The sequence below is a fragment of the Epinephelus lanceolatus genome, chromosome 8 (assembly GCF_041903045.1).
Source record: "Epinephelus lanceolatus isolate andai-2023 chromosome 8, ASM4190304v1, whole genome shotgun sequence".
In the NCBI taxonomy this organism is placed as follows: Eukaryota; Metazoa; Chordata; class Actinopteri; order Perciformes; family Serranidae; genus Epinephelus; species Epinephelus lanceolatus.
Window position 1 is genome coordinate 13,835,474 of NC_135741.1, and position 27,903 is coordinate 13,863,376.

General features: G+C 41.2%; 1 protein-coding gene across 3 annotated transcripts in view; it reads left to right on the forward strand.

The window, feature by feature from the left end:
- Window positions 1-27,903, forward strand: part of pacsin1a (protein kinase C and casein kinase substrate in neurons 1a) — a 57,484-nt gene that overhangs the window by 17,336 nt on the left and 12,245 nt on the right. For 2 of the 3 annotated variants that reach the window (XM_033629672.2, XM_033629673.2), the window contains exons 3-6: window positions 17,342-17,471; window positions 23,026-23,182; window positions 23,362-23,597; window positions 26,695-26,850. In XM_033629672.2, coding sequence (XP_033485563.1) covers window positions 17,412-17,471; window positions 23,026-23,182; window positions 23,362-23,597; window positions 26,695-26,850 — 609 coding nt within the window. In that variant the 5' untranslated portion in view covers window positions 17,342-17,411. Of the gene's footprint in view, window positions 1-10,317; window positions 10,459-17,341; window positions 17,472-23,025; window positions 23,183-23,361; window positions 23,598-26,694; window positions 26,851-27,903 lie in introns of those variants that run through there. The other variant, XM_033629674.2, reaches the window with a different exon arrangement.

Here is a 27,903-nt window from a genome sequence, read left to right on the forward strand (position 1 = left end):
TCATTTAGCAGTTGCTTGTGTAGCCATTACTTCAGAAAGCGAACCCAAGGCTGTCAGTAACAAGCCTCTGGGCTGTTTTGCTTAAAAAGGAAATAACCTTATTGAGTTCTGCTGTTAGGGGCAGCCATACGTAAAAACCTATTTCTAAAATGGAGATCTTCCTTACTTTGTTTAGAATAATTTGAGATATATCCCCTCATTGTTAATGTATAGCACTCTCTCCTTTCCAATAACCACCTCCTACTCTCCTCCCTTCTCTTGAATTCACGTACACACATGTAGAGGTGGTGCATTTGAAGGCAGCCCATCAGTATTCAGTGCAGCATCAGGCAGCTAAATGGTAAGAAGGCAGAAAAAGCAGCATTCCCAGATTGACTGTTGCCTTGCTCATTTACTCCCTCCCTTCCTCTGCTCCCTCTTTCTGCCTGGACATCAGGAAAAACGGGACTGGAACCAGAGCCTCCATCCTTTCTGCTCCATCTCACAGCTGCTGCTGCATGTCTGCAGTTCATTCCTTCATCACCACCCATCACAATATGTCTGTCTCCCCCTCCTCCACTCTGCTCTGCCTCTCTTGTCCGTCCCTCTCTGCCCTCCCCCAGCCGTTTTTTCCCCCTGTCTTCACCACACTGTCACCAGGAGGCTTGTGGCAAGAGGCTTGATAGTTACATAACCACTGCAGCAGCGCGCGGGACACCGTGTTAAATCGCAAATCAGTCGCAAGTGTGTATGTGTTTATAGGTGCTGCCCAAAATGTATGTGCCCGCACATCAGCCAGATTTGGAGGTGGATCCAGTCGGCATCCATTTAGTAGTCTCTTTCTGTCTCTGTCTCAGTCCCACTGCTTGTTTCCTGCTGTCTGGGATCTCTCTGTTTAAAGAGGGATTTTTGGTACATAGCCACACTAAGTGTCTGGCATGGGTGGTTCAATAGGGTAGGTACAAGTACAAATTCAAATCACTCCAAGAAATACAAGTGTCTCCGGGATAGTTTTATGGTTCAGCAGTTAATTTTTTCAATATATCATGCTATTTTCAATCAGTTTGTTATGTTGAATTTTCAAAATAAGACAGTCTACAGCCATGCTTGTGGTTCTGTGAGGCTGTACTTAGTCACAGGGGTGTTTTGAGCTGAATGCTAATGTTAACATGGTCACGGTGGCAATGCTAACATGTTGATGTTAAGCAGGTATAATGTTTGCCATGTTTAGAATCTCAGTTTAGCATATTAGCATGATAACATTGAGCTGATGAGTACGTACAGCTGAGGCTGATGGGAACTAGCAGGGTTGGAAATTAACTTTTTTTGTCCACCTGCCACAGTTAGTGGTTTTACTAGCATTTGGCTGGTGGCTGGTGCTAATTTCCATCCCTGGGAACTAGGTTTACATCAAGGGTAGAGCCAGACATTGTAAACATTCAGGAATCAGCCAAAAGCTGGCGGGGTCTGGGTCCATGCTCCCTGCAAAAATATTTTTCCAATTTACGTTTTCTATTTGCAGTATTTTTTAAGCCATTTGAGAAAATAGTATGCCTACAAATTAGTACATCATTTGGGAAAACATGGTAGTTGTCAAGGAGAAAAATCATCTTGTCAAGCCAGCATCCTATTTTGTATCTAATTATTCTCCAATGTTCTTATCATCCTGAAACCATAATTTTCACTGATTTTCACTCCTGCCACCTAAAATAGAGGCAAAAAATGTCCAATGTTACTATTGTTAAGTTCCATATCATAGTTAAGGTAGGAATTTGGTGTAAACAACACTACTAATCTTGAAACCAATTTTTCTTATACTATGTTGGAGTAGAGTTCACAGAATACATGTTAAGCTGACAAATCTGCTGCATTTAATCCATGCCATAATATTCTGTGCTGCTCTAAACAGAAAAGTGTCAGCAGCAATGCTCAGTAAATGTGATCGTCAATACTCTGAATTGAATATAAGACTGTGTTTATTGAGCATAGCATTAGTTCAGGCAGGACAAGATGTCAAGCACAGCTCACATCCCAGCTACATCACACCTTACTCAAATATCAAACTGCATGTTGGCGCTGGAGAAAAAGTCAAAATTTTAATTACAGAAATTACAAACTTTCTGGGTCGTCCTTTCAATAGTTGTTGAGATACCATTCAGAGTACATAGTGGCTGAACTGATCCAAAAATGACCCAGAAATGGATACTGAATTGATCAAAGCTGCTCAACGAATGTACCAATTTCTACTGGCAGAGCAGGACAGAAATTAAGGCTCCACGTTTGGCTGTTTCTCTCTGCTATGCTACTTGGGATTTGTAATTATGTCATGAACTTTTAATCTAATCAGTCTTGGTATCTTCGACTTTTGTCTTTGAACTAGATTTTATAATGCCTTTGTTAGTAGCTCGTACTGGTGGTTCAACTGGGAGTTGCATGCCCATCCAAGAGTTGGAAATGCTCCAGCAGTCAATAATCTAACTTTGTCTAAGCAGAGATAAACTAGAGCGTTTAACTGTGGATCCCTCGACAACTGAAACCATATAACACCTCTGTCTTTACTTCACAGGAACTTAACTTTCCAAGTAGGCTGTATATTAGATAATAAATACTCTTTCACTATGAGGTGAACCCTTCATAGACATGATTGGATGAGCACATGCCATCCACTGGCCTATCACTGTTTTTTGCTTCTGACAGCTGTCTTGGAAATCACATACTCTCAATAAATCTGCTGTCTAGCTATGGACAGTGATGCTTCAGGTTATTTCTGCACAGTGTTTAGTTTGTAGTAATAGTCGTAAACAAGGTTAGAGAGACAGTGAGTCATGTCAGCACGACAATAGCTCGTTGATTGATCTGGCTGAGGGGCTCATTTAATTCCTAGTAGGCATTTTACAGCCTCTTGCTGGTAGTTAAAGCAGGTATTACTATTAAATAATGTCATTACATTGTTTTGTTAGAGGTGTTGAAGGTGTAGAGGTGTATTAAAATTTACTGTGGCATATTAAAATGAAATCTTCCTTGTGCAACAAGACAATTGAGGTTATAGTAAAGGAAGTTTTATGACTCTGTGTCTCAGGAGTATCACTCGACACTCAGTATTTTAGTCTGTAGTTATGCCAGCTGTGTGACTCTTGGCATGGTGATGTTGGCTCGTCCTCCACTTGGGTCCAAACTAAAATATCTCCAAAACTATTGGATGTATTTCCATGACGTTTGGTGCAGATAATTATGCCCCACTCAGGATGAATTGTAATGACTTTGGCGATTCTATAACTTTTCATCCTGCACCATCATCAAAGTACAAAACTTCAAACATCCCAATCAACGTAAACTGTGCTTTGTGCTTGTGCTAATTAGCAAATGTTAATAACTTAACAAATTAGCAAGTTAACATTGTGTCGTTGTGAGCATGTTACTGTGCTGATGTTAACATGTAGCTCATTACAGCCTCACAGAGCCGCTGGCATGGCTGTGCAGACTCTAGTTCAGTGATCGTTCCTGAATGGATCGTGTGGGTTGGCTGTTTTATTTTCATGTTATTGTATTTAATGCCCACACAGTTCTCCATCTCTCTGAGGTCTTAAACCAAAGTCATTGTTATGACTCTCTGTTGGCATTGTACGTTTCTGCAAACCATGAATACCAATTGCATTATCCTATTATCATCCAGAGGGAGCTCGGAGTAGAGCCGCTGCTTCTTCGTGTCCAAAGGAGTCAGTCGAGGTGGTTTGGGCATCTGATCAGGATCCTCCTGGGCGCCTCCTGATAGAGGTGTTCCGGACTTGTTCTACTGGTAGGAGGCCCCGTGGTAGACTCAAGACATGCTAGAGGATTACATATCTCATCTGGCTTGACAACACCTTGGGGGGTGCTGCTTCACGACCCGGCCCTGGATAGGTGGATGAAAGTGGATGAATGGATGGATACGGATCATATTAACGTTTCTAGAGTGGCGTAGTTAATGAGCTGACTTTGTCATTCGGAGATGGTTTGGCTGGTGGATGCCGTGACACATATAAGACGCCTGCCAAGCTGCAGACCACTGTTGAGACCAACAAACAACCAAACCGGCTGTGATGTAGCAAGTATTCGCTGTGTTTTCCAGCTGCTTTTTAGACACCAAACACAGGTGTTTTGTAGTGACCCAGCACTGTTTATCCAGCGGGGTTAACGGCACAAAAAGTGGTTGGTTTGTACTGAGACATCACTGCATTTCCAGCTGGGATTCTGCCCCCAAAACTGGGTATTATAAGCCACAACATCATCTTTTCCAAACCATAACCAAGTGGTTTTTATGCATAAACCAACCACACCTTAACCACAGCATTCTTAAAACATAGAAATGTATCTGTTACATAACAACATGCTAATGTAACATATCCAGTTTTACAGTTTTTTCTGGTAGTCAGGTCGATATCTTTTATTAATTTCACTATCTGATTTTCAGTGTCCATTTGATCTATTATTATCTTGTCCTGGCAGCTACAACATACTCAGATGTTCTGGTAGGAGGTAACAATTGTTCTCTTTTCCTCCCTTGTAAGATTTTTCTTTTTATTATCTTTTAGGGTTATTTATTAATTTGATTTTGCTAATTCCGTTTAAGAGGCATTCAATTAATATGATAAATTATTTTTGATAAACTGCTTAACAAATGAACTTGACTAGTTTCTTTCATTGAGTTGATTTTTATTTCAGTTTTATAAAAATATTGCACATACATGTTTTCATTCAATAAGCAGCACGTATTCTATAATACCATGTCTTAGTGCCAGGTCATTACCTCACTGCTCTGGTGACATTGAAGAGTCCTTGTATCAGACCAGATATCGGAGATTGAAACAGCGTACAAACTGTTTTATGGGCTGTCACATGACAGGCAGCAGTCCCCACCAGCTCCATGTGACCTGTAGCCGACCATGACCTCTGACCTCCCTGTGGGGTGGAGGAAGAGAAACATTTCCCTACAGAAATCAATGAAATATAATATTAATGTCTTTTTTGTTGTTTACATCCCAGTGCTGATGTGTGGTCTGTTGTTCTTGGAGCTGAGCATTAGCACACCTGGCTAACTCACACAGTCACACAGCGTAGATATTGATTGAAAATAGGCAACAGGAAAGAACCCCCCCACCCCCTCCACCCAACACACATGCAAGAAACAAACAATGATGCAGAAACTTGATTCTTGTGCAGCCACCCGGAGCACCTCTGGAGGCATTCATAATCAGATAGCTGAGTCATCCTGCGCTTGTTTGCTTGAAATCATGAACCACACTGCTAGCTGGCACAGAAAAGGCCTCTTTGGACGGGGTCTCTCTGTTAAAATACCTGGCATTATAAATCAGTCTGAAACGTGTGTTTGATCAGTGGCTGTTCTGTTGTTACGAAGACATATTCATCTGCAGAATGTCTGATGAGTTTTGTGTTGGAGACTAATTGAAAGTGACATGTTGCCACAGGTTATAAGAGTACCATCCTCATGCATTTCTGTCTGCAGTGGTAGAATGTAACTAACTTAATGTACTCAAGTACTGTGATAAAGTACAGTTTTTACTTACTTGTACTTATTGTCTATATTGAGTAGTTTCCTATGTTGGAAAACCATGTGTAGCACATTAATCCTCTGTGCTCTCATCAGTTATGCTCATGGTAGAGTTTCTTAAAGGGGAGCTATAATGCTTTTTCTTATTTTCTGTAATTTGTATAATGTTATAATGTCAGATGTTTACATTACATGTGGCCAAGGTTTCAAATAATGAGATAAATGTATGTAAGAGTAATCCTTGTGAGCAAAGACCTCAGACTTCAGACAGTTCTAAATACTCTGTTTCCTGTGTTTTTTCTGCATTTGAGACAAGCTGACGTCAGCTTGTGTAAGACTTTTTTTATATGGTCATCTGCTCCAGGCATGCCACTGCAAGTGTTTACAATATGTAGCTTATACTGCTACATGTAGCTACATGCTAACTTCAGGTAAACATGTTATCTTGGTTGCCAGTGTTGTAAATTTCTCCCCAACTTCAGGTCATATTCCTGCTGTTAAGATTTTCCTTTAGTACAGGAATACAGGAGACCATGGCGGGAGACGTGTTGTGAGCCAAATGTTACACACAAGCTGCAAGTTGAGTATCACTAGTTTATGACATTTTATTGCCAATTTTAGTGGTAGAAAGTGCCGCCATTTTCCATCAGAGTCATTCCCTGTGATGCGCCTAGTCCTGCCTTGCTGTACTGTGATTGGCTAGTACTTGTCATCTTCACACATCACGTTGAGAGGTGTTTATGCTCCATTTCCACTGAGCAGTTCAGTTAAGTACAGTACACTTTTTTCCCGTTTCCACTGTGAAAAGTTGTGGATGGTACCAATGGAACCGCTCGTACCGTCCCCATGTTTGGTCGCCCTTCTGTTGGGGTACCTAGCACACAGATCTGGTACTAAAAGGTGGAGCTGTGAACACTGCAGACTGATTGGTTAATAGAGGACGGTCACTCTGCTCAGGGCTGAGTTGTGGCTGGTTTTGAGGCTCATGTAACCACTGTTCATACTGTGGAGAGTTTTATTAGTAAACTGTAACTATAAAATGAAAGGATGTTTTGCTGCCTCTCACAGCAGCTGGAGTCGGGGGAAAAAATAACAATTCAGTGGGCCGACTGCCGGCAACTTTTAAGGTGGAACGTTAACTTGTAATGATACTCAATGCATAAGCTGACGGCATGAATCGGTCAGCGCATCTTAAATTTCACTGTGACAACTTTGACCATGAGTTTTTATTGTCTCTCTTGGATGACATATACTTTTAATAAAGAATGGATCTTCAGGCGTTTTGCATATTAATTTTGACAGGGTTATTTGAACCGCAGATATTCTAATCCTCACTTGGAGAAGAAAAAGTGTTACAGAGTGTTGTTCCTGTGGCCTCCGGCAACACTAAACCCCCATGCTTGCCTTAGAAGGACTAAATGCACAAATCTGCCATTTTTAAAAACCCTATGGAGAGAGACTCTCACTGCAGACTGTTTTATTTTGTTCTGAAAATGTCAGCATGCAGCCTCGTTCTGTGGACGATAATCGAGGTGCAGACTTCCATCTGTGTCACTGGTAATGAGGAAATACAGAGAATGCTGGACGGAGCAGTGAATGACAACAACCCCGCCCACATTTAAGAGTACTGTTTGTGGTGGAAACACTGGGGTCTGGGTACCATGTCTGAAGGGTTACTTTTGGCTCCAAAGGTACCATATTGAAAGTGTTTGGTGGAAACAGGGCTTTAGGGTTAGGCAAAGAGGTCATGGTTAATACTAGCCAATCAAAACACAGTAGGGCGGGACTAACAGAGACAGGTGCTAAAATGTTTCAGACAGAGGGTGAATACAGGTGTTCCTGCACAGACAGAATGAGGAAAATAAAGTGTTTTTTGAACATGTAAGCATGTAAATGTATTTCTACTAGAAACCCAAAATACAAGTATGAACCTGAAAATAAGCGTATTACCTCCCCTTTAACTAATAAACTAAAAATGATTTGTCTACATATGTATATACATCTGTTTCAGGGGCTTTCCTCTGTTGTCTAGGCTAGTAGTTAGCTGATACAGGAAAGAGGAGATGAGTTTTTATTTTCTCCAAAATGTTTTGCAGACTCCCTATTTGGATCAACAGATCAGTTCAGGTTTGACTCTCCTATTCCATGCCCCAGCAAGCAGAGAAAAAAGCTCACGGCACTACACATTCAGCTGATAAATACAACACAAGACCGCCCTCACCCTCCGCCCTCACTGGTTTTCCTTCACTTCCCCTCCATCTCTATCCATGCTCTTTTATCTGGCTCAGCTTGATGCATCTTTTTTGAATGAGTGTCTCCTCTTCAGTACTCTATTCTTCTATATTTTACACTCACACTTGAAGTTCCTCTCTTGTGTGTGTGTGTGTGTTGGTGCATGGACATACTCGGGCTGTGGGAATGGACAGCTGACACTGCATCACCCAACCAGCATCTTGCTGCTGTCTAAAGCGTCAGTCACGTGGTCGGCTTAATGACAGCCTGGGCTGCTACGGCGTGTGTGAAGTCTGCACAAGGCAGCTCTGTCTCCTGGCAACATCCAACAGCCTGCTTATTCCGCGCTGCACCGTGAGATGAATCACATCTCTGTCCTGATGTGTTCAGCTGCCGTTCTGGCCCCATGGCTCTCTCTATTCTGCTCAGGAACGGTCTGGCTGTCTGAGCAGCTCCAGGCTTCGTCCTCAGTTTGCCGCCTGTACCTCCTCCCAGCCTCCATCCCTCCCTTACCTCTCTCCTGTCACGTCCTTCCCTGGCCTGCCTCCATCTCAATCTTCATCTCGTCTCCCTTTCTCCTCCCTGCCGCTGTTGTCTCGCTCGGTTTCTCTCTGTCACTCTCTCCTTGCTTGTATCTCAATGAAAGGGTCTCTGTCTTTCCCCTTGTGTGTCCTCTTTTACTCAGTCAGTAGAGGAGAAGGACATGCTGTGCTTATCAAACAGCATCCACAAACAACCACAATGCATCGTAAACCAACTGTACATCTAAATATGAACTGAGGACTTTTAGTAGAGTTACTTAATAAAATGTTTGACATGCTACATAGATTTTAAAGGAACAGCGTGTAAGATTTAGGAGGTTTTAGTGGCACCTAGTGGGGAGGATTTCAGATTGCAACCTGCTGAAACTTGTCTCGGTTAGAATGCCTTCAGTGTTCATTGCTCAGGAGGTTTTAACCAGGAGCCAGATTATCCACAGAGGTCTCCTCCTCTCCAAAACAAACGTTCCCGGTGACTAAACCGGTACAAAGCACTAAATAAAGCAGTTTCACGTTACAAACCAGTGTTTCTCTTACGTCATGCTAGCCCAGCACCTGCCAGTGTCTGCTCACCTTATTTCTGGTCCAGACATTGGAAAGTTTTTACCAGGAGTCTAATTATCTGCAGAGGTCTCTTCCTCTCCAAAACAAACAGCCTGTTAATGACACTGTCAGCAAAGCAGTAATGATTGTGCTAAGTGGCTAATGGGCATGTAGCTACTTCCATGTTTCAGATGATACGTCATGTTTGTAGTCGACCAATGAAGGTGAGTTTATATATCACCTTGGGTTCATCCTTCACCTTCTCAAAATGATCCCACACTTTATTGACTAGCCTGTGGAATAACTGCAGGTACCAGCCCTGGAAATTAGGGGCCGTACACATGCTGCGTCTTTAACCGCCTGGAAAACGTGAGGTCAGGCTCTGGGTGCTACTCTTATGCCCTTTTTGTGCCAGCTTTCAAGAGCGCGTCGGCAGGTTGCGTCTGATGTTGCAAAGCAACCTTAACAAGCATCATATAGCCTGTACCTGAAATCCTGAGTGCAGAGCTGATCTTCTTCCAGGAGCTGTTGTTTGTTTGTTTGTTCTCTGCAACTAAGCGACCAATGAAATCTTGCAGACTAATGAACTTTCTGGTCGACTTACATTTGGTTGACTATTACAGGGCAGCCCTATAAACGACTTATTCTAAGCTAGCAAAGACACGACGATTGTTACCTTCAGGTGATTACACACTAAGAAAATATATTTATTATATAATTTTCCATATCAGCCAACATATCCCCCTAACTCCTAACACTGGACCTTTACATGTATATGATTACATTAATAAAGAGACAGAAATGACTAAGTTAGTTCAGCAGCTTCTTTGAATTGCTGTTGTCTAATCAGTCAGAACACAGTGAGCCTGGTCGTGTGCTGGAGTAAAGTTAGTTCATCTCTCTGAAATCTTCTTACCATAACAAGCTTACATGTTTGTTGTGGTTCCCATTCAGTGCTTTGAAAGGCTTGCCAGCAGTGGACCATCTGACTGTGTCAGGAACATTTATCTCACCTGGCTCAGGGGTTCTCTTTAACTCTCTTAAAAGCGTTCATGTTCATCAGGTACTGGCAGTGTTAAGTTGAATCATGTTGCTGCTGTGATCTGAAGCCACAGTACTGCAGTGCTGTTTGTGTCAATAGTGCATTTGTAATGAAATCTGTAACCTCTCTGTCACCACACAAACTATAATGCATGTGTCCCCATGCAGACAGAAACATATGTGTACTGCTACCCTGCCAGTATATGATATCATAATTAGTTTCATATCAGCATTCCTCTCTCCACTTTTTGTTTCTGTCTCGTCTTATCCACTTCTTTGCTCCTCTTCCTAGCTCGCACCCTCCCCCTCTAAAGCTATTCAAGTGGCACACTGCAGGATTATCCCTCAGCCTCTGAGACACGCTGGTGTGGTCAGACTTATCGTCCTCTCTGGGTTCACTTTGGCCACAGAGGTCAAAGCTGCAAAAATAAAAATTTGCAACACATTAATCATTCAGAGCCTTAAAGGACACAGTTGGACTACAAATTAACACAACCGACAGGAGTCTTTTCAAGGAGTTGTTTGATTTCAAATTTCAGGATTGTTTTTTCTTTTTCAATGATGGCGCCAATTGTGGTAAGTGCATTTGCAGACCAATGTTTGGTTACTTACAAATGTGCAGAAGTTTGAGTTGTAGTATTTTGTCAGCTTCAGGCAACAATGCCGCCTCTGCAATCACAACAGACTCCTAAAAGACTCTGAATTACAAAAGGGATCGCTCTGACAGCAGCAAGTGTTGTGGTCAGTGAGTGGGTTGTTAACAGTTTCAGACGGAAAGATACATCCAGATGGATCAATGTGTCTCATACAGACCAGCTGTTATTTTTTATATATATATTTTACTTACTGTCTGCAGTATTTTGGGTGTTTCTTTGCATGATACACAGACCTAATTCATTATTCTGGCCCATTTATATGAAATTTGTGTAGTTAAAACCTGCACCTCTGGCTTCATTGTGACTTCCTCAGCAGTTAATTCCATGGGGAATGAGAGGTGTGTTCACAGTCATCGAGGTGGATTGACCTTAATAACTATGAGTATAAGCCCCTCTCTCCACAATGCTACCACTCTTACCCCTGACTCTTATCCATCTCATGGGACACACGACAGCCTCCCATAACGGACCGAACTGAGACCTCTTTGTGATGTGTTCTCTCTCTGTTGTTCAGCCCAGTGAGCTCAAGTTGTCTTTACACAGAATTCAAAGCTTCCTCAGCTCTCACCCATCATCTCTCCACGTTACATATAATCACCCATGCTACAGAGTGATGTGACTGCAGTCTAGCTTGTCAATTTAAGAAAATGTCTTGCCCGCTATCTGGGAATTATCGTGTTAATCCAAACTTTCTAGACACAATCAAGTGTGTGTTGGTTGAAGTGTGCGAGTTCTGGTTCAATTAAGCCTCTGGATGCGTCCGTTTTTGTTATCAGCCGGGATTCTGGCATTGTGCCGCAGATTAACTGGCTTTGATGTCACCAGGTGTTGTAGTCACGGATGCAGAAGCTAGTTGGAGGGCTCGACTGATGGACAGGTAGCTGGACCAATGGTGTTTGTTTGTTGCTGAGATTAAGACATGCTACTTTAGGGCTGCTTAGGTGCATGCAGCCCTCTTGCATCACACAGTCGTGTTTTAATGTGGGGGGTTTTTTTTCTTCATTTCTTCGACTAAATATAAACATTTTTTACCTGTGAGGTCTGGATGGTGTCTCAGACTGCTGCTGTTTTCATGATGGTGTGTATTTACCGAAGAGAGAGCCTCAGACTAATCCCCCCAAGTGGAAGCACTGTTGTCATCAGAGCTGAGCAAATTTGCTTTTCGGAATTTAGCATGTCGAAGACATGCAGGCAGAATAAACACAGGTCCATAAAAATAACCGTGAGCCCGTTTGTTTAACTTTTCTACACATGCACATATCATTGCAAGTGTGTTTTATTATTAACATATATTACTGGTTCCTTTGAAGACATGTGTATATAGAGTGCGGACATATGCTCATTACATCAAACTGTCAAAAGATTATCCTCCTCAATGAGGAGTCCATCTGGGGAAGTTGCCAGAATGTAGATTTTTAAAGGAATAGTTTGACATTTGGGGGAATATAACTTATTTGCTTTCTTGCCAAGAGTTAAATGAGATGATTAACACCACCTTCATGTCCACATGGTGTATATGAAGCTACAGCCAGCAGCTAGTTAGCACAACTTGTAGTTTTTACACTTTGGTTTTTGTGTTAATTAGTGAGCTTTAGAGGTGCTGGTTGGCAGATCATGTTACCTTTAAAGAGAGACAGGCTGTGCGTGAGTGGTATCTGTCTCCTGATCTAGTTCTCAGGATGAAAGTGAATAAGTGTCTTTGCCAAAATGTCAAACGGTTTCTTCACATATCTGTTAATATCAGTGGATCCTGCGTGTCCTCTTGACAGGAGGGTTGTAGGGGTTGAGTCCATTTCCTTAGCAGAGGTCAGTGTGGTAATTGGATGTCTCTTCATGGTCATAAATTATCTTCACTGATGCGAGGTATGGGTTCTTGAATTTGTCAGGCAGGTTGTGAGGGTGGCTAACGTGCCTCTGTGGTGTTGTGCTGATTGGCAGAAAGGGGTCTTGTGTCCCCATTTTGTCCCAACGGATGAAGCTATGATGAGAAGCCAGGGCTGTGCCGAATGGTTTTTATTTTGACATTCAAAGGTTCTGTTGACAATTTCTGTTGACATCATCACACTAAAAAAATAGAACAAAATCCTCTATTTGGATAAGATGACTCGTTGGATTAAATGAGTCAGTCATTTTTTTATTAAATCAACTTTCTTTAATGACAAAATGTAATTTATGGTGCTGTTAGATTGCTGCTGGAATGCCCCATTAATACACATGTGCCTTCCTTTGTGTGTTCAGTAGGTTTTATAAAGTAAGAGGTGATTAAACGACGTCATTAAAGGACATCTATAGGTGTAAAAATAGATGTGTTGATCTTGTTTCAGTGTATTTATATCTGTTCTATTTTATGGTTGCAATTACACAATTCTTTTTTGTTCCCTTAATTTAATCAGAAAACAAAAGTAGTTGACAATGTAGAAGAAACCCTTCTGCAAGTCACTACTTTTTGGTTATTGTGCAGTTCGACAAAACATTAAACACTTAAAAGATGTGACAAAAATAGACAGCAGGGTGTGTATCATATCCATACATGCTAATCAATCACCCAAACCCAACCAGGCATCAATAGGACTTAGTACTGCTGTGTAAGTGAGAAAGAGATTGATAGAGAGGTGGACTATTGCACGCAAGGTTTCTGTAAGTTCTGAATAACTCAAACACCACAGGTCGGGCAGTATCACCAGATGCAAAGCAAGAGCTACACTCCAGCTGCCAGCTGCAGATAATCGTCCACAATTCGTCTCACCTGTTCCTTTTCCAAATCGGACTGCCAATTAATCGCTTGTAGAGGGGGTCGATGACTAAGACTGTGTCTGACACTTGCCACATCCTCTCAGTTTCCTCGAAACAAATATCGAAGCATTCGAATACTGATTTTGATGTCATTTACCGTTGTTACAATTGAAGCATCGAAGCAGTCACATCAGCCCTACTAACAAATATGGACTGCAGCAGAATATTTTGTTAGGTAAAAGCATGTTGTGAATTTTGGCAATGACTGCACCTATCTTTTTCATATGCTTTTGGCTGTTGGACCTGAGAACGCTCTGGAGTTATCGAAAATGTTTCAGTTACACGAGTCGGAAACAATCCTACTCAGCCACCACTGGAATCTTATTCTACAAAAAGTTTAACACTAATAATATTAGCGTAGCCTGATCTTTGTCTGCAGCTGTGCAGAAGTATTGGGTTTAAACAGAATAAATAGACTTGCAAAAAAATACATTTAGAATTTAAATGTCAGCGTTATGAATGAAGCTTCAAACTATTTGGTACAGCTCTACAGTAAACTGATGGAGGGATACAGAGGGGATCATAGCAGGTTTTTAGTGTGTGTAAACATGTAAAAGTGTATTCATGTAAACTTTGGCTTCACTGTACATTACAGATAAGGACAGAGAGCTACAGGTCTGGATTATAACATCATCTGTCACATTTTGAAACAGCAAAACCTTCAGTATCTCTCTCTGTTCAGTAAAATGTTTTCTGTTTCTGTAAAAGGAAACAGTACAGAGTTACTGTATCAATATGGTAGGAGAGTAGAGTGCACAGAAAACATGACTCTTTTATTCTCTGAGTCTGAAAAAAAGAGTGGATTACCAGAAAAATACTTTGCTGCTGATCCCAGTGCATCTGAGAGGCTCGACTTGTCTCTGACTCAGACACTGACGGTAAAATTGCCAAATCATGAAATCGTTCTTTGGTGTTTTGTGTTGGTGCACTCTTGAAATACCCAGTGTCTGAAAGCCTCGGCTGTGAGGAGCCCCACAGACTGCTGTTATGAGCGGTGACAGTAACCGCGGCCTTTTGATAAAACACAGCTTGGCTGAATCAGTCAATGTTCTGTAAAAACACTGAGCAAGCAGGAATAGATTGCCTGTTCTGCAGCTGAAACCAGAACCAATCACACTGGGTACCAATGTTCCCCTGATCACATTTTTTTTGATGAGTAGACCTCGCATGTGAAAACAGTGTTGCAGGACCTGCCACTAAAAATACTCTCCTTTCATGAGCTGACCTTGTAGTTTCTTATTTTTTCCTCACAAGGACAATTACGTTGTTACATTGTGTATAAGGAAAGTGAGGTCAGGCCGGTTCAGATTGAGCCTAACGCAGAGAGTCATTTCTCATGACTCATTTCAGGGATGAAGGATGTTGCAGGAATGAGTTTGCACTTGACTGCAGAAGGAAGCTGAAGGATGAAGCACGGAGGGCACTGGTAATATTCGAACAAAATATTCCGTGTGCTGCAGCAGACTGAAGAGTGCAGACTCAGCTTCTAATCTGAAATGGCCACGAGTCATCCTTCATCTGCACTGACCTCTATCTACCACGCTTAACTAACACTTAACTTGCACCGTGCACATTAGGAACCAATCAATTACTGCACCATCCTCTTAATAACATTTACAAAACTCGTTATCATTTTAATTAAAAGCTATAATAAAGTTTTGTCAGGCCGTGCGCAGAAGTAGATAATAACCACAATCAGCTGTGTTTAATTGTTAAGACCAAGATGTCAGAGCAGGGACATTATCAACAGAGCCTCGTTATTATCACACACATACAATATATTGTCATATTGGTTGTTGCAGTGCGATGAAGAGCTCTCCGTCAAGAGAAAGCCATTAGTCATGTGAGTAAAATGGATTAGGCTTCAAACAGAGTTCAATACCGATAAAGCGTCTCACAGTCTCTTCTGTTTTAACCATGGTGGTAAGATATTGACCAGACGTCAAACAAATAAATATAAATCACCTTAAACACTGGAGGAAATCCAGCAGGAACTGGCGGTTTCTTCTCTTGGGTTTATAAAGAAAGAGGTGATTAGACCACATTATTAAAGGACATGTATAGGTGTGAAAACAGGTGTGTTGATCCAGTTTCAGGGGTGCAGTTACATGTTTCTTCTTGTCCTTAGATTTAATTAGAATGTCGCAAATGTAATGGACAATTTAGGAAAAGATTTTGTTTTGCAAGTCTCTATTTTTTTCTCCACCAGGGACAATGTGTTGGTCATGTGTGCATCCGTCTGTCCGCAGCTAATCTGGCAAACTACTGGACCAATCAGCCTCATATTTTGTGTGCGCATTCATGACTGTAATCACAAGGATCTCTCGTGTGGTGATTCACAATTGTTGAAAAACCTTTTTAGTGTTTTATATCGTCATTGACTGCTGACTTATCTGGCCAGTAGAGGCCGAACGTTTTCTGGAAATTGGCTTGGCTGAAAACAGCTGCTGCTCCTTCGTGTCGAAAAGGTTTAGTTGAGGTGGTTCGGGCATCTGATCAGGATGCCTCCTGGCCGCCTCCCGTTAGAGATGTTCCGGGCACATCCAACTGGTCAGAGGCCCCGGGGCAGACCCAGAACATGCTGGAGGGATTACATATCTCATCTGGCCTGGAACACCTTGGTGTCCCCCAGGAGGAGCTGGCAAGTGTTGCTGGGGAGAGGGACGTCTGGGGTGCTTTGCTTGGCCTGCTGCCCCCACAACCCGGCCCTGGATAAGCGGATGAAAATGGATGGATGGATGGATGGATGGATGGTTGGTTGGTCTATTGGATGGTCTATTTTAACTGTAAGGGAGCCGGGAGGGAAAATTCAAGCAAGTGTAGCTGCACCATGTACCGGGTGCCATGGCTACGACCCCTTTTTTTTCCTCAGTCCACCACACATACCACACCAGGAGTGTTTCAGACGCGGAGGGTTTTGCCAGCGTGATATTGTAGATTTGCAGATTTTGTTGATTTTGTCATTTTTCCTTGATATTTTGCTTTTACCATAAGTCGGTAATTTTGTTTTCTTCTTTATTAGTTGTGTTTATCGTTGTTATTTCCTACTTTGTTGTTCTGTAGCCTACAGACCGAGTTAGTACCGTTGAAGTCCAATTGTTAATGACATGGATCAAAGGTTTGTTGTGTTGTTTTAGTTATTGAAATACATTCATCCACATAATTATGTTGTATATTTATTTCACATACAGTGCCTATTAGCAGGAAAATGCTATCGCCTCAGTGAAATGCGCCATGGCTTCGTCAAAAATAGACAAGCCATGTATTGTTCTTAGCTTCTGAATTGTGCTGCACAGCGTCTGTGGAAACTACAAGAGTTGTCTAGAGTAGCTGCGATCAGCCTGCGGTGTGCAGCTGCCTTGCAAAGATCTGCACTTTACTACTGCAGCACTTTTGGTTATTAGTGAAAATACAACAAAACAATAAATAAAACTGTTAAAATTGGACAGTGTTACAATATAAACAGAGACAAAGGAAACAAATACACATGCAAAATATCAAAAACAGACTGGATATGGAAGTAATGGTAATATCATATCATAACAGTAAATGTGATAATATTGGCAATTACACAATTCTAAAATAACACAAAAGGCATACAAAAGGCTTCTTTTTACAGTGTAGCGTGTGCGTGTTCACCCTCAGATGGAATGTGTCAAGTGACAGTGTTTGCACAGTGGAAGGATTCAGGGTCAGAGCTGTGTGATGGCCGTGATGCTCCACTCTCTCTGGTCTTTTTTCTAGGACACACCAATATAAGATGCCCCCTCTCATTCCTCAGGGCACGGCGCTGTATGCATGGCGGAGGAGACTATTTTTATCTCATTATTATAAACGCCTCATATAGAAACACTGAAAGGTTTCCTCCAATTGCCAGGGAAAATTGCTCCATTGCTTCTCCTCAGTTTTTGGCCTTCTGATATCTGCTCATGCATGTCCACCTTACATCTTTGTTCCTGTATCTGTTTAATGTAAAGTCACATTGTTGTTGTTCTCTTTGTGTCTTCCAGTGCATGAGGAACCCAGCTCTGCTGCAGAGGACAGGTTTAGTCATTAGAGTGCTTTGCCACATCCAGGAAAATGTCTGGCTCCTACGATGAATGTGCGGGTGCTGACGACACCATGGACAGCTTCTGGGAGGTACGGACAACACCGTCATATCTGTTCTCACATGAGCCAAGACCTGAGCCCTTACCATCCTCTGTGTCTTGTATTAATGTGGCCTCTGAAGCCCAACAGAGTCACCACTGAAACCATGAAAATTAGATTAGTGTCACCAAGTTTTTACAGGAAAATTTGTCTCAGAAGTTGCAGCGATGCTGTTCGGTACCCACTGAGGCTCAAGGAGGAAGTTGCACAAATTAAGCATGGCCTGCCGGGAGTAAGATGGGAAGATTGATAGCACTCTCAAATCTTATTTTTACACTTTATGCTAAGCTATGCTAACCAGCTGCCGACTCTAGCCTCATATTTTACAGATATGAGAGTGATATCAAAGTTCTCATCCTGTCATTGCAAAGTGTATTTCCCTTGAATGTCTAACTATTGCCTTCAATTTTTGGATTCGTAAAGGAATACTTAATCCACCAAATGTGCATTTGTGTAACAGCTACTCACCCTGTGTTACACTGAATTTGGGAGCTTGCATGACTCCATAGTGAACGAATCCAAAAACGGAGAAAATTCTTGATAAACTGAAAGCATAGGGGACTTCATTTAACAACAGTAAAACTATATATAGGGTTGTTTATTTATGAAACGTGTAAAGTGAGACCTAATGTAAAACACAGATGTGTTTCAGCTTTGGGAGTCAAACTGTGGAATGGACTCAGTGCTGATTTGAAATTGTGTTGCTCTCTGTTGAGTTTTTAAAAAGCCTTGAAATGTCAAATGATTATTGATTGTAATTTAGAGTATAATGTGTTTAATTATAAATTTATTTATTTCCTTTCTTTGGTACAGTTGATATTCTGGGTTGTCCTTTGGTTAATATAGGACAAGCAAAAATAAGCCGGGGGCTTCAGGCTGTTCCTTTTTCGGTTACTGACTGTGAGAAAATTTGTGAGAAATAATCTTTGTTTCTCCAGACATATGTAACCAAAATAAAATTATTCATTCATTCATTTTATATCACACAGTCTGCACAGACAGTCTCAGGCACAGACGTCGTTTATGCAAAAGTCTTTTAAATAGTAGTGTGTTAGCGAAAATGCATATGTCTGTTAAGTACTGAGGATATGACCGGATAAATGAGGCTTGGCTTATACTGCACAAGTTGCATGACAGTTTAGTTTTTGCTGTAGTTAAACACAAACCCCTGTGACTTCATTACATCAAGTTTGTTCAAACTGGAGGCATGCAAGAAAACAAAGGGGACATTTAGGGGGGTGAAGTATTCCTTTAATGATGACCAGGAATTTCTCTGCTTCATTAAGCAGAAGTGCAGCTAAAAAGCTTTTATGCAAATGGAAAGTTGCAGTGTCTGTATTTTTGGTCACAGAGCAAAAAAATTAGTTATATCTAGTCTTTGGTTTTATCTAGACTTTAAAACATAGATGTCCCTTGTCTGTAGTGTCAGTACAGCGTTCTGGTCTGACACATTCAGCTTTAAAAAAGGAAAGAAAATAAGGAGTAATCATCCAAACAAACACTCTTACATAACTCTTATTTATTATCATATTTTGTAAACACGTCCATGTACCTTTTAAAATAATTAAGTAAGTTATCATGTCCTGCTTTCACGTTTAGTTTCTGGTTAATGAAGCCCATTTATGCCAGGAAGAAAAATACATTGAAGTCTGGAATAACAGGATAAATATACTCATAACACGCCCAAATTATGAGCTACAAATTCAAATAAATTGGTCTTTTGTGGACTTAATTCAACTTGGGCCCATTTGTATTTTTAGTATTTCTTGTTGTGTATCTTTTCTCCTGGCAGACAAGAAGGCAGGCTGTGAAAAACTGAAGATGAGATTAATGCAGCAATTATTCTTTTGGTTTAAATGGGCTTCCATCATTTAGTTAAACTATCTGCGCACAAATGATTTTACAATAATTACTGTGTTACTTTGTTAAAGATGTGAGTGCCAAATGTGAACCTGCCACAGACACTATTTCAACACAGTTGTTTCTTATTGAAGAGAATATTTTACCTCTATTGTTAATCATGTGTATTGTAAATTGTGTCATCACAGGAGACATCACAGCAAATATAAACATCATACAATCCATCCTCACTTCTTGTGCTGAGATGCAGTGCGTGTACTTTTTACCCCGCACCAAATTAGCGTTAATGAATTCCCTCAGTACAGAGTCTTCTTTGTATCATGGCTCTCAGCCACAGAGACAGAGACAAAGAGCCTCAGTCATCAGTCGCTCTGAGGCCGTCTTTCACCACATGCACCTGCCTATAGCATCTGTATACTAGCAACACAGCTCGGGTCGGTTCATGCTTTATAAATGCTGGAGAAAAACACTCAATTCTCAGGTTTTGTCATCAGAAACGTTGATATTTGATCCAACTAGGCCGAGAGGCACTAATCAAGTGTAACCAACCATCACCACCATGTTGAATTGCGGCACAAAAACAAGAGCTGGCTCATGTTTTCATGTGTAGAACCAGTCCACCTGCGTGTTGTTGTTGGTGTGACTTGGCAATCTGTCACGCAGGCCAACAGTCATACCGCCGTACACCTGTCTCACTGCCTCCCTGCAGCTCTCTCATCTCAAACCGTAACCGCACATGCATGTTTGTGTCAGGGCCAATCACAGCGCAGCCCTGCAGCCAGCAAACGCATCAGACAGGCTCTCAGAGAGACACACGTGTGTGTGATGTATGTATGAACACGACTGTATGTATTTACAGCAGCAGTGTGTGGTTTCTATGTATTTCTGTCTCTACCTCGACGTCTATCCCTGAGAATCTGTCTGCCTGCATTACACCACTCAAGAGGATTAAAGCAGTCACACACACACACACACACACACACACACACAAACACAAGCCCATGTCATTGCATAACTACACATGCACAGGCACGAGCAACCCCCCCCCCCCCCCCCCCCCCTTCACCACACTACCCTCCCTTTATCATGCACCATGAGCTCACGCCCCCTGCAGGCACTGAGGAGGTGGATCCACACGGCCTGGCTCTGCTCTTTTAAGGCGGTATCACTTAAGGTGGCGAGACCTAAAAGAAAAGGCAGGAAATAACTCTGGATACTGGAGTGTTTATAGGATAGGACAAAAAATGTTTTGATGTCTTTATCCAGAAAATAAATGTGGCTGAAGCTGATTGTTGTGTGGAACTGAATGTGCATGAATAGTGCAGCATATTAGATACTGCAGTTGATTGAACGTGCTGTACATTTCAGGATATACTTAGAGATTAGCATCAAAATATCCAAAACAGTGCTGGATACCATGCATTCTAAGATAAAATGGGGCCAGACGCCCACCCACATGTAACTCAGCCAGTGCCCATTTTGGAGCACAGATTTTGAAGTAAACATGATCTAAAATTAGTTTTAAATTATCTCTGATTTCTGACAAAGACAGACAGAATAACATTTTGGTAGCAGACAAGGACGTTAATGTGAGGATCCATCAAGTTAAAAGCGAAATAAAGATATATGTATTTTTGTTGATTATAAAAATGTGAAAGCATTAACATCTTCCTCCACACCTATATTTCTATCTAATGGTAAATGGACTGCACTTGTATCGAGCCTTTCTAGTCTTCTGACCTCTCAAAGTGCTTTTAGACTATCCACCCATTCACACACACACATTCACACACTGGTGGCTGAGGCTACCAAGGTGCCACCTGCTACTCAGTAACCATTCACTCTCACACACCAGTGGAACAGCCACTGGAGGTAATTTGGGGTTCAGTATCTGGCCCAAGGATACTTTGACATGTGGATTAAAGGAGCTGGGGATCAAACCGCCTATCTTTCAATTAGTAGATGACCTGCTCTACCTCTGAGTCACAGGCACCCCAGTCTGGTTTTTATTTCTAAAATAGTTAAAGGTGCAGTGTGCAACGCCTGGCCACGTGCTCCAAACTAATAGGGGCATTTCACCTCCAAACCAACCAGTATAAGCTCTCTTAGCTTTTTTTTTAGTTTAGTCAGTAAACAAAATAAACTTTCCAAAATGTCAAGAAAGATTTTTTTTACACCTATTATCCTTGTTAAACCCTAAAATACAACCATACATGTTCTGAATTTAAGTTTCTCTCTTTCACCAAACTAAGACTAGCCCAGTGTTTCCCAACTGGTGGGTCGGGTCCACTCTGAATGGACCACAAGTGACTTGTAAACATGTCAAGTTCTTTAAAAACACACTTTATTTTAAAGTACAGTGAAATTCCAGCACAAAGATTTTACATTGAAGTGTCGTTTCCTGCTGTAGAGTGAGTGACTGACAACTGGACACTGGACAGCTACTTGACAGAGACAGCAAACTAGCTCAACGACATGGCCAAACGCTTGTATGACTGTCCTGTGGCTGCACCAGTTGGGAACCACTAGACAAGTTTAATTGCCTTGTTTACTCATTGTAAAACTCACTGAATTCAAACTGGACATAAACAAAATGAAACTCGCACACATCATCTTGGTTGGTCTTTCCATTGTTTCAATGATCACTAACTCTGGTTTGGTTGAAATAAACCCTCATTTCACGAAGTTAGATGTGACTATTTCCTGGCTCTAGATGCTGTTCAATTGCCCAACCTTATTGACAAGCCCTCGGGGCAGCTCTACTTCTTTATCCTCTGCTGTTAGACTGAGGGCAGACTGGACACGATGGTGACTCACCATCGCCTCTCGAGGTGGTCTTACAAGACAGGACGGACCGGGGCTAGCTGGAAAGCATGCTCATTTCAGTAGATATCTCTGCCAACAGTATATAAACATCTCTAACATAATGTCAAAACTGTTACTTCTTCACATTCTGTTAATGTTGTTGAATGTTTTAAACTAAATTTCTGGCCATATCTTACACATTGCACCTTTTAAAAGACACAACAACTCTGAAAAGACATTCTATCCTGTTTTTGGGAGAGGAGAGTAAATCACTTCATGCTCTAATAATGCTACTACAGCAAAAGCTATCCGCTAACTGCTATTAGCATTCAGATAAAAAAATGATAGGTGAAGAATAAACCATAATAATGTCACATACCTCTCTTTAAAGCGAAGAAATGGTCACAGAAATGAAATGTTTGTAATTTTGTTCAGTTTGAGGCCCCTTAAAGCTAAACCCCATTAAATCAGCCTGTTTTTATATATTTACAGGAAACTGGTCTTTTAAAAAATATGTTATTTTACTCGCCTGTTACTTGTTTCTTTGGGGGTGTTATTTGCTATAACAGCTACATTTAATACTCTACCAGCACATGACGACCAAAAGTGTATATGCTGTTTATGCACAGTAATACTGTACATACTGAAATCGAATTCAAAAACCTAGACTCTTAAAGGAAGCGTCCTCCCTGTTACACCATACATTCTCGAAGTGTGTAGCCTATCATCATATATTTTGATGAGTCATACTGATGTATGAAAATACACTTTTTCATCTTTTTTTAACATAATGTGATGGGTTTTTTTCTTTAGAGATATACTGTATGTACAGACAGATTTGCTTTCTGTCCCATTAACCTTTCTGTCTGTGTGTTCTCAGGTGGGGAACTACAAACGTGCTGTCAAGAGATTTGATGACGGCCACCGGCTCTGCAATGACCTCATGGGCTGCCTGCAGGAACGTGCCAAGATAGAGAAAGCGTATGGTGATCAGCTAACTGCCTGGTCCAAGAGATGGAGACAGCTCATTGAGAAAGGTCAGCACGCTGGAGAGGGTCAATAAAATAAATAGCTCAACAAATGAACGTACTTAACGCTGTTTTTCAATTTCACACAGCATGTACAGAGTTTGCTGTTTGCTCTCTGGTAATATTTGGCTGCGTGTTATTGCACTGAATATTTTATATGGAGTTAATAATTTTGTCCGACCCCTCAGGCCCACAGTACGGCTCAGTGGAGAGAGCCTGGCTGGCTGTGATGACTGAGGCAGAGAAGGTGAGCGAGCTGCACCAAGATGTGAAGAACAACCTGATGAACGAAGACGTAGAGAAAGTGAAGAACTGGCAGAAGGAAGCCTACCACAAGCAGATGATCGGAGGCTTCAAAGAGGCGAAGGAGGCGGAGGAAGGCTTTAAGAAGGCGCAGAAACCGTGGGCTAAAAAGCTCAAGGAGGTGAGGGGGATGGAAGCAAATTTATATGAGTCACCGTCTTTGTCCTTGATGTGACAGAACAAGTTGTGTTCACTTCATGAATCATGTGAGACATGAATTGGGTTGCTGTATGGTTCGCACTTGTGCTTAAGATGTTGATTTGTCTCCAGCTGTGTCACAGCAACATTCATTCCTGTATGAGTCTCCATTATTTTAAACTTGACATCCTGATAAAAACAAAATACAGTAGGGAAAAATGCAAAACACAAAGTAACACCTGGGGCCACATGCATAAAACTGTGTGTACGGACAAAGACAAAAATGTGCATACAGCTCTTTTCGTCACATTTATGAAGATGCACGTACGCATGTTTCCTGTTTTATAAATCTCAGTCATTGTAGAGCTGGGCGCACATGCACAAGCCTCATTTCCACATCCACAGTTTGCCAAACATGGATGTTCACTGATGGTGTTACATTGGTGAGGTTCTCCACCGGTGCCAGAGCAGCTGTCATTACACACAACTGTGGATATTTGTGGTTTCCACGCCACTAATTCATCATGTTTAGCAAACCATCATCACTGCAAAGCCCGTTTCCACCAAACACTGGTACCTTTGGAACCGAAAGTAACTCTTCGGAAATGGTACCTAGACCCTAGCATTTCCTCTGCAAACAGTATTCTTAAATGTGGACGGGGTTGTTGTCACTTACTGCTCCGTCCAGCACTCACTGTATTTCCTCCTCCATCAGTCTGCACCTCGTTCATTATACAGAACAAGGCTGCACGCCAGAATTTTCAGAACAAAATAGAACAGGCTGCAGTGAGAGTCTCTCTCCATGAGGTATTGCAGATTTGTGCATTTAGTCCTTTTCAGGCAAGCTCAGGGGATTAGTGTTGCTGAAGCCCACAGGAACGACGCTCCACAGGGCTTTTTTTTTGTTTCTGCAAGTGAGGATTAGAATAAATGCAGCCCTGGTTGAAATTAATATATATAAACGCTTCAAGATCCACTCATTACTAAAAGTGTCTGTCATGTAAAAACTAAAGTGATGGTCAGAGTTGTTAAAGTGAAATTTAAGGTGTGTTGATGGATTCACGTCGTCAGCTCATGCATTAATCAACATTACAAGTTAACGTTCCACCTTAAAAGTTGCCGGCAGTCGGCCCAGTGAAATAAGTTTTTTTTTTTCTCCGACTCCAGCTGCTGAGAGAGGCAACAAAACATCCTTTCATTTTATACTTACAGTTTACTAATAACACTCTCCACGGTATGAACAGTGGTTACATGAGCCTCAAAACCAGCCACAACTCAGCCCTGAGCAGAGTGACCGTCCTCTACTGACCAATCAACAGACTGCAGTGTTCACAGCTCCACCTTTTAGTATCAGATCTGTGTGCTAGGTACCCCAACAGAGGGGTGACCAAAAATGGGGAAGGTACGGGACGGTTCCATTGGTACCATCCACAACTTTTCACAGTGGAAACGGAAAAAAAGCGCACTGTACTGAACTGAACTGCTCAGTGGAAACGGGGCTCTGTGATCTCAATCATTATTACTTTAGTTGTCAGAAGAATAATCAATGATTCATTCAATGTGCTCATGTTGAAACTTAGTTTCCAAAGTGCTTCACAATTCAGGATCTAATTAAACAATTATTAAGAGTGAGATCATGGCTTAAATGTAAATTAAAAGAATGATATATTAGAGCTTTGGACAGAACTATGTCAAATAAGTTTGTCTGCCACAGTTAATGCTAGATACAGACTGATCCATTATAACTGTCTACACCAACTCTATATTACGCCACAGATATTGCATAAATATAAACCTGATTCATTAGACAGATGTTTTAGATGTGGTATAGAGGAGGGCTCTTGGATTTACTTTTCCATTAGACGCACAACTCTGCCTTCTTGGGAACGTAACAACCATTAGTGCTTCTTTACAGAACTTCCAAAAGAGGTTTTTGTAAATAGCTTTGCGCATTACCAGGAAGTGCACAGCAGATGGTTTTTGGAATTAATATTCCAATTGAAAAGAGCATGTATAGTCCAAGAAACGAATATGGCACCTTTCTAGAATTTGGAAGCTCTGCTTGACGTATATTGATACTCTACCAACAACTCTGTCAGATTTGTTACCAGACTGATGCGCCATTAGTCCTCTGATTAGGCCAGGATTATTGATATTGCTTCTTACTTAATGTTTTATTTATTTATTTTATTTCAGATGTTCTGATTATATACTTATTTGTATTATCAATTTGTTTTTGATTATAACCTACTCCTTTTGAGTTAGGTTTGTATGTTGTAAATATTTAAAATTAATTGTAATAATTAAATTTAAAATCACATGAAGTCCCCTGGCCACACAAGTTATATAAATAGGGTTTAAGTTTGAATTTCTGAATTTAAGCATATATCTGAGCAGCACAGAGGCAGACTGAACTAATGATTTCATCTAGAGGCAAATCCTGGAGCTTCTCCATGACACCGTCTGTGGCTGTACCCATGGTGGTTTCACTGGCACCTCTCCCGATCTACAGCTCTGAGAGCTATGTTAAAATCCAATCCTTTGTACGTGATATTTCAAACAAAAACTCTACGAGGCAACAGAGCCAGACACTAATTAATTGTCAGTGAACCAAGTCTTGATTTTCAGTGTAGGGAGACACTGTGTAGATACAAACTTTACTGCCTGAAACTGTTGATGCAGCACCTTGTTGAAAGTGGAATCTTCCCTGTATTTTACCCTTTTGAGGAGCTGTTTGAGTCCGTTGCTTTGGGGCTGGACCTGTATGATTTGAGTGGACTGAGACTCTATTAGACCCACGTCTGACTGGGACATTTGTTTCCTCACTAGTGCAGTGATATACTAGAAACAAAGTCTAACTGAAGCGAGTAGAAACAGTGTTTTTACTGCTCTAACTTTGAGGTTTTACCCTTAATAGCAAAAAAAAGGCATCTTTATGATCTTTATGCAGTTATAAATACTGATCACATTTCAATCTGGTATCGTGTCTGGACAGAGTCATTCCTCCTTTGAGATGAGCTGATGCGACAAATTAGATCGTGTATGTGAAACACTGACAATTCCTGTGTTCGTCCATCCAGATGGAGGCAGCTAAGAAATCGTACCACATGGCCTGCAAGGAGGAGAAGCTGGCTGCAGCCCGAGAGGCCAACGGCAAGACTGAGGCTTCTGTCACAGCAGACCAGCAGAAGAAACTCCATGAGAAGACGGACAAATGCAAGCAGGATGTGCAGAAGGTGAGAACGAGGCTGTGGAACTACTTGAAGAGATGAAAGTCTTTAAGTTTAGTTAGAGACGTCTGAAACATTAGAGCCCCAGTAACCACCAGTTAGTTTGTTGCTAAATCAGCTGCTATAATTAATAAGACAGTTATTACTTGTGGCATCAGTGCAGCCTGTGGTGTAGGCAGTTTGGGCAAATGCTAAGGGGGCTGTCATCCATCAGGGGCACCACAAATGAGGAAGAAAAAAAATGTTTATCTCTAACATTTTTTAGTAATGTTATTACTAATTTGAAGTATTACATGAGGCCACAACATAACTACATAGCAAAGCCTACTAAATAATAGAGAAGCCCTCTCTCCAGCTCCTTACGCTTTACCTGCTCTCTGGGGGAGATGGGCGAGTAATCTGACGTCACGTTGAACCCTGAAACACGCTGTATCATTATCATGTCAAATCGACAAAAGCTCTCTGGTGCCCACTCAACCACCACTACACTACTGAGAGGAGTGGATGTGGAGAGAAAGAAACTGAAATTGGCAGGAGGAGAGTTATGTGACGTTACCTTTAAGCAGCCCATGGCCACAATGAACAGCTCACTGAGGTTGCATTGATTTGCATTGTGAAGCTTTCAAGCTCTGTTCAGTAAAAGTCAGTATTGGATGAGGGTAAACTATAATATTCTCATGATGTGTTCAATGTAATCTTGTAAAATGTAGGGTTTTTTTGAGAGAAACTTGAATAAATCAGCTGTTTGAAGGAGAAATGTGTTGATGCTTTCACAGCACTATAAAGTAGATATTAGAGAGGGAATTATGGTGTAGCATATGTAGTTAAAAGGCTTTTTGGTTATTTTTTAAGCTCTTTTCAGGTGAAAGAAAGTTATGTTAGAGGTTGTTTCATACATGTGTATTATTGAATTTGCGTCATTTAAAACTAGTGTAATGAAGGACTAAATGACTTTAAAACTGTTTATTTCTGTATGTTGATTTGTATATATTTTTGTATGGAATTATAGATTTATATTGTTAGTTAGGTTGTTTATTTGCATTTTGGTAATACATATGA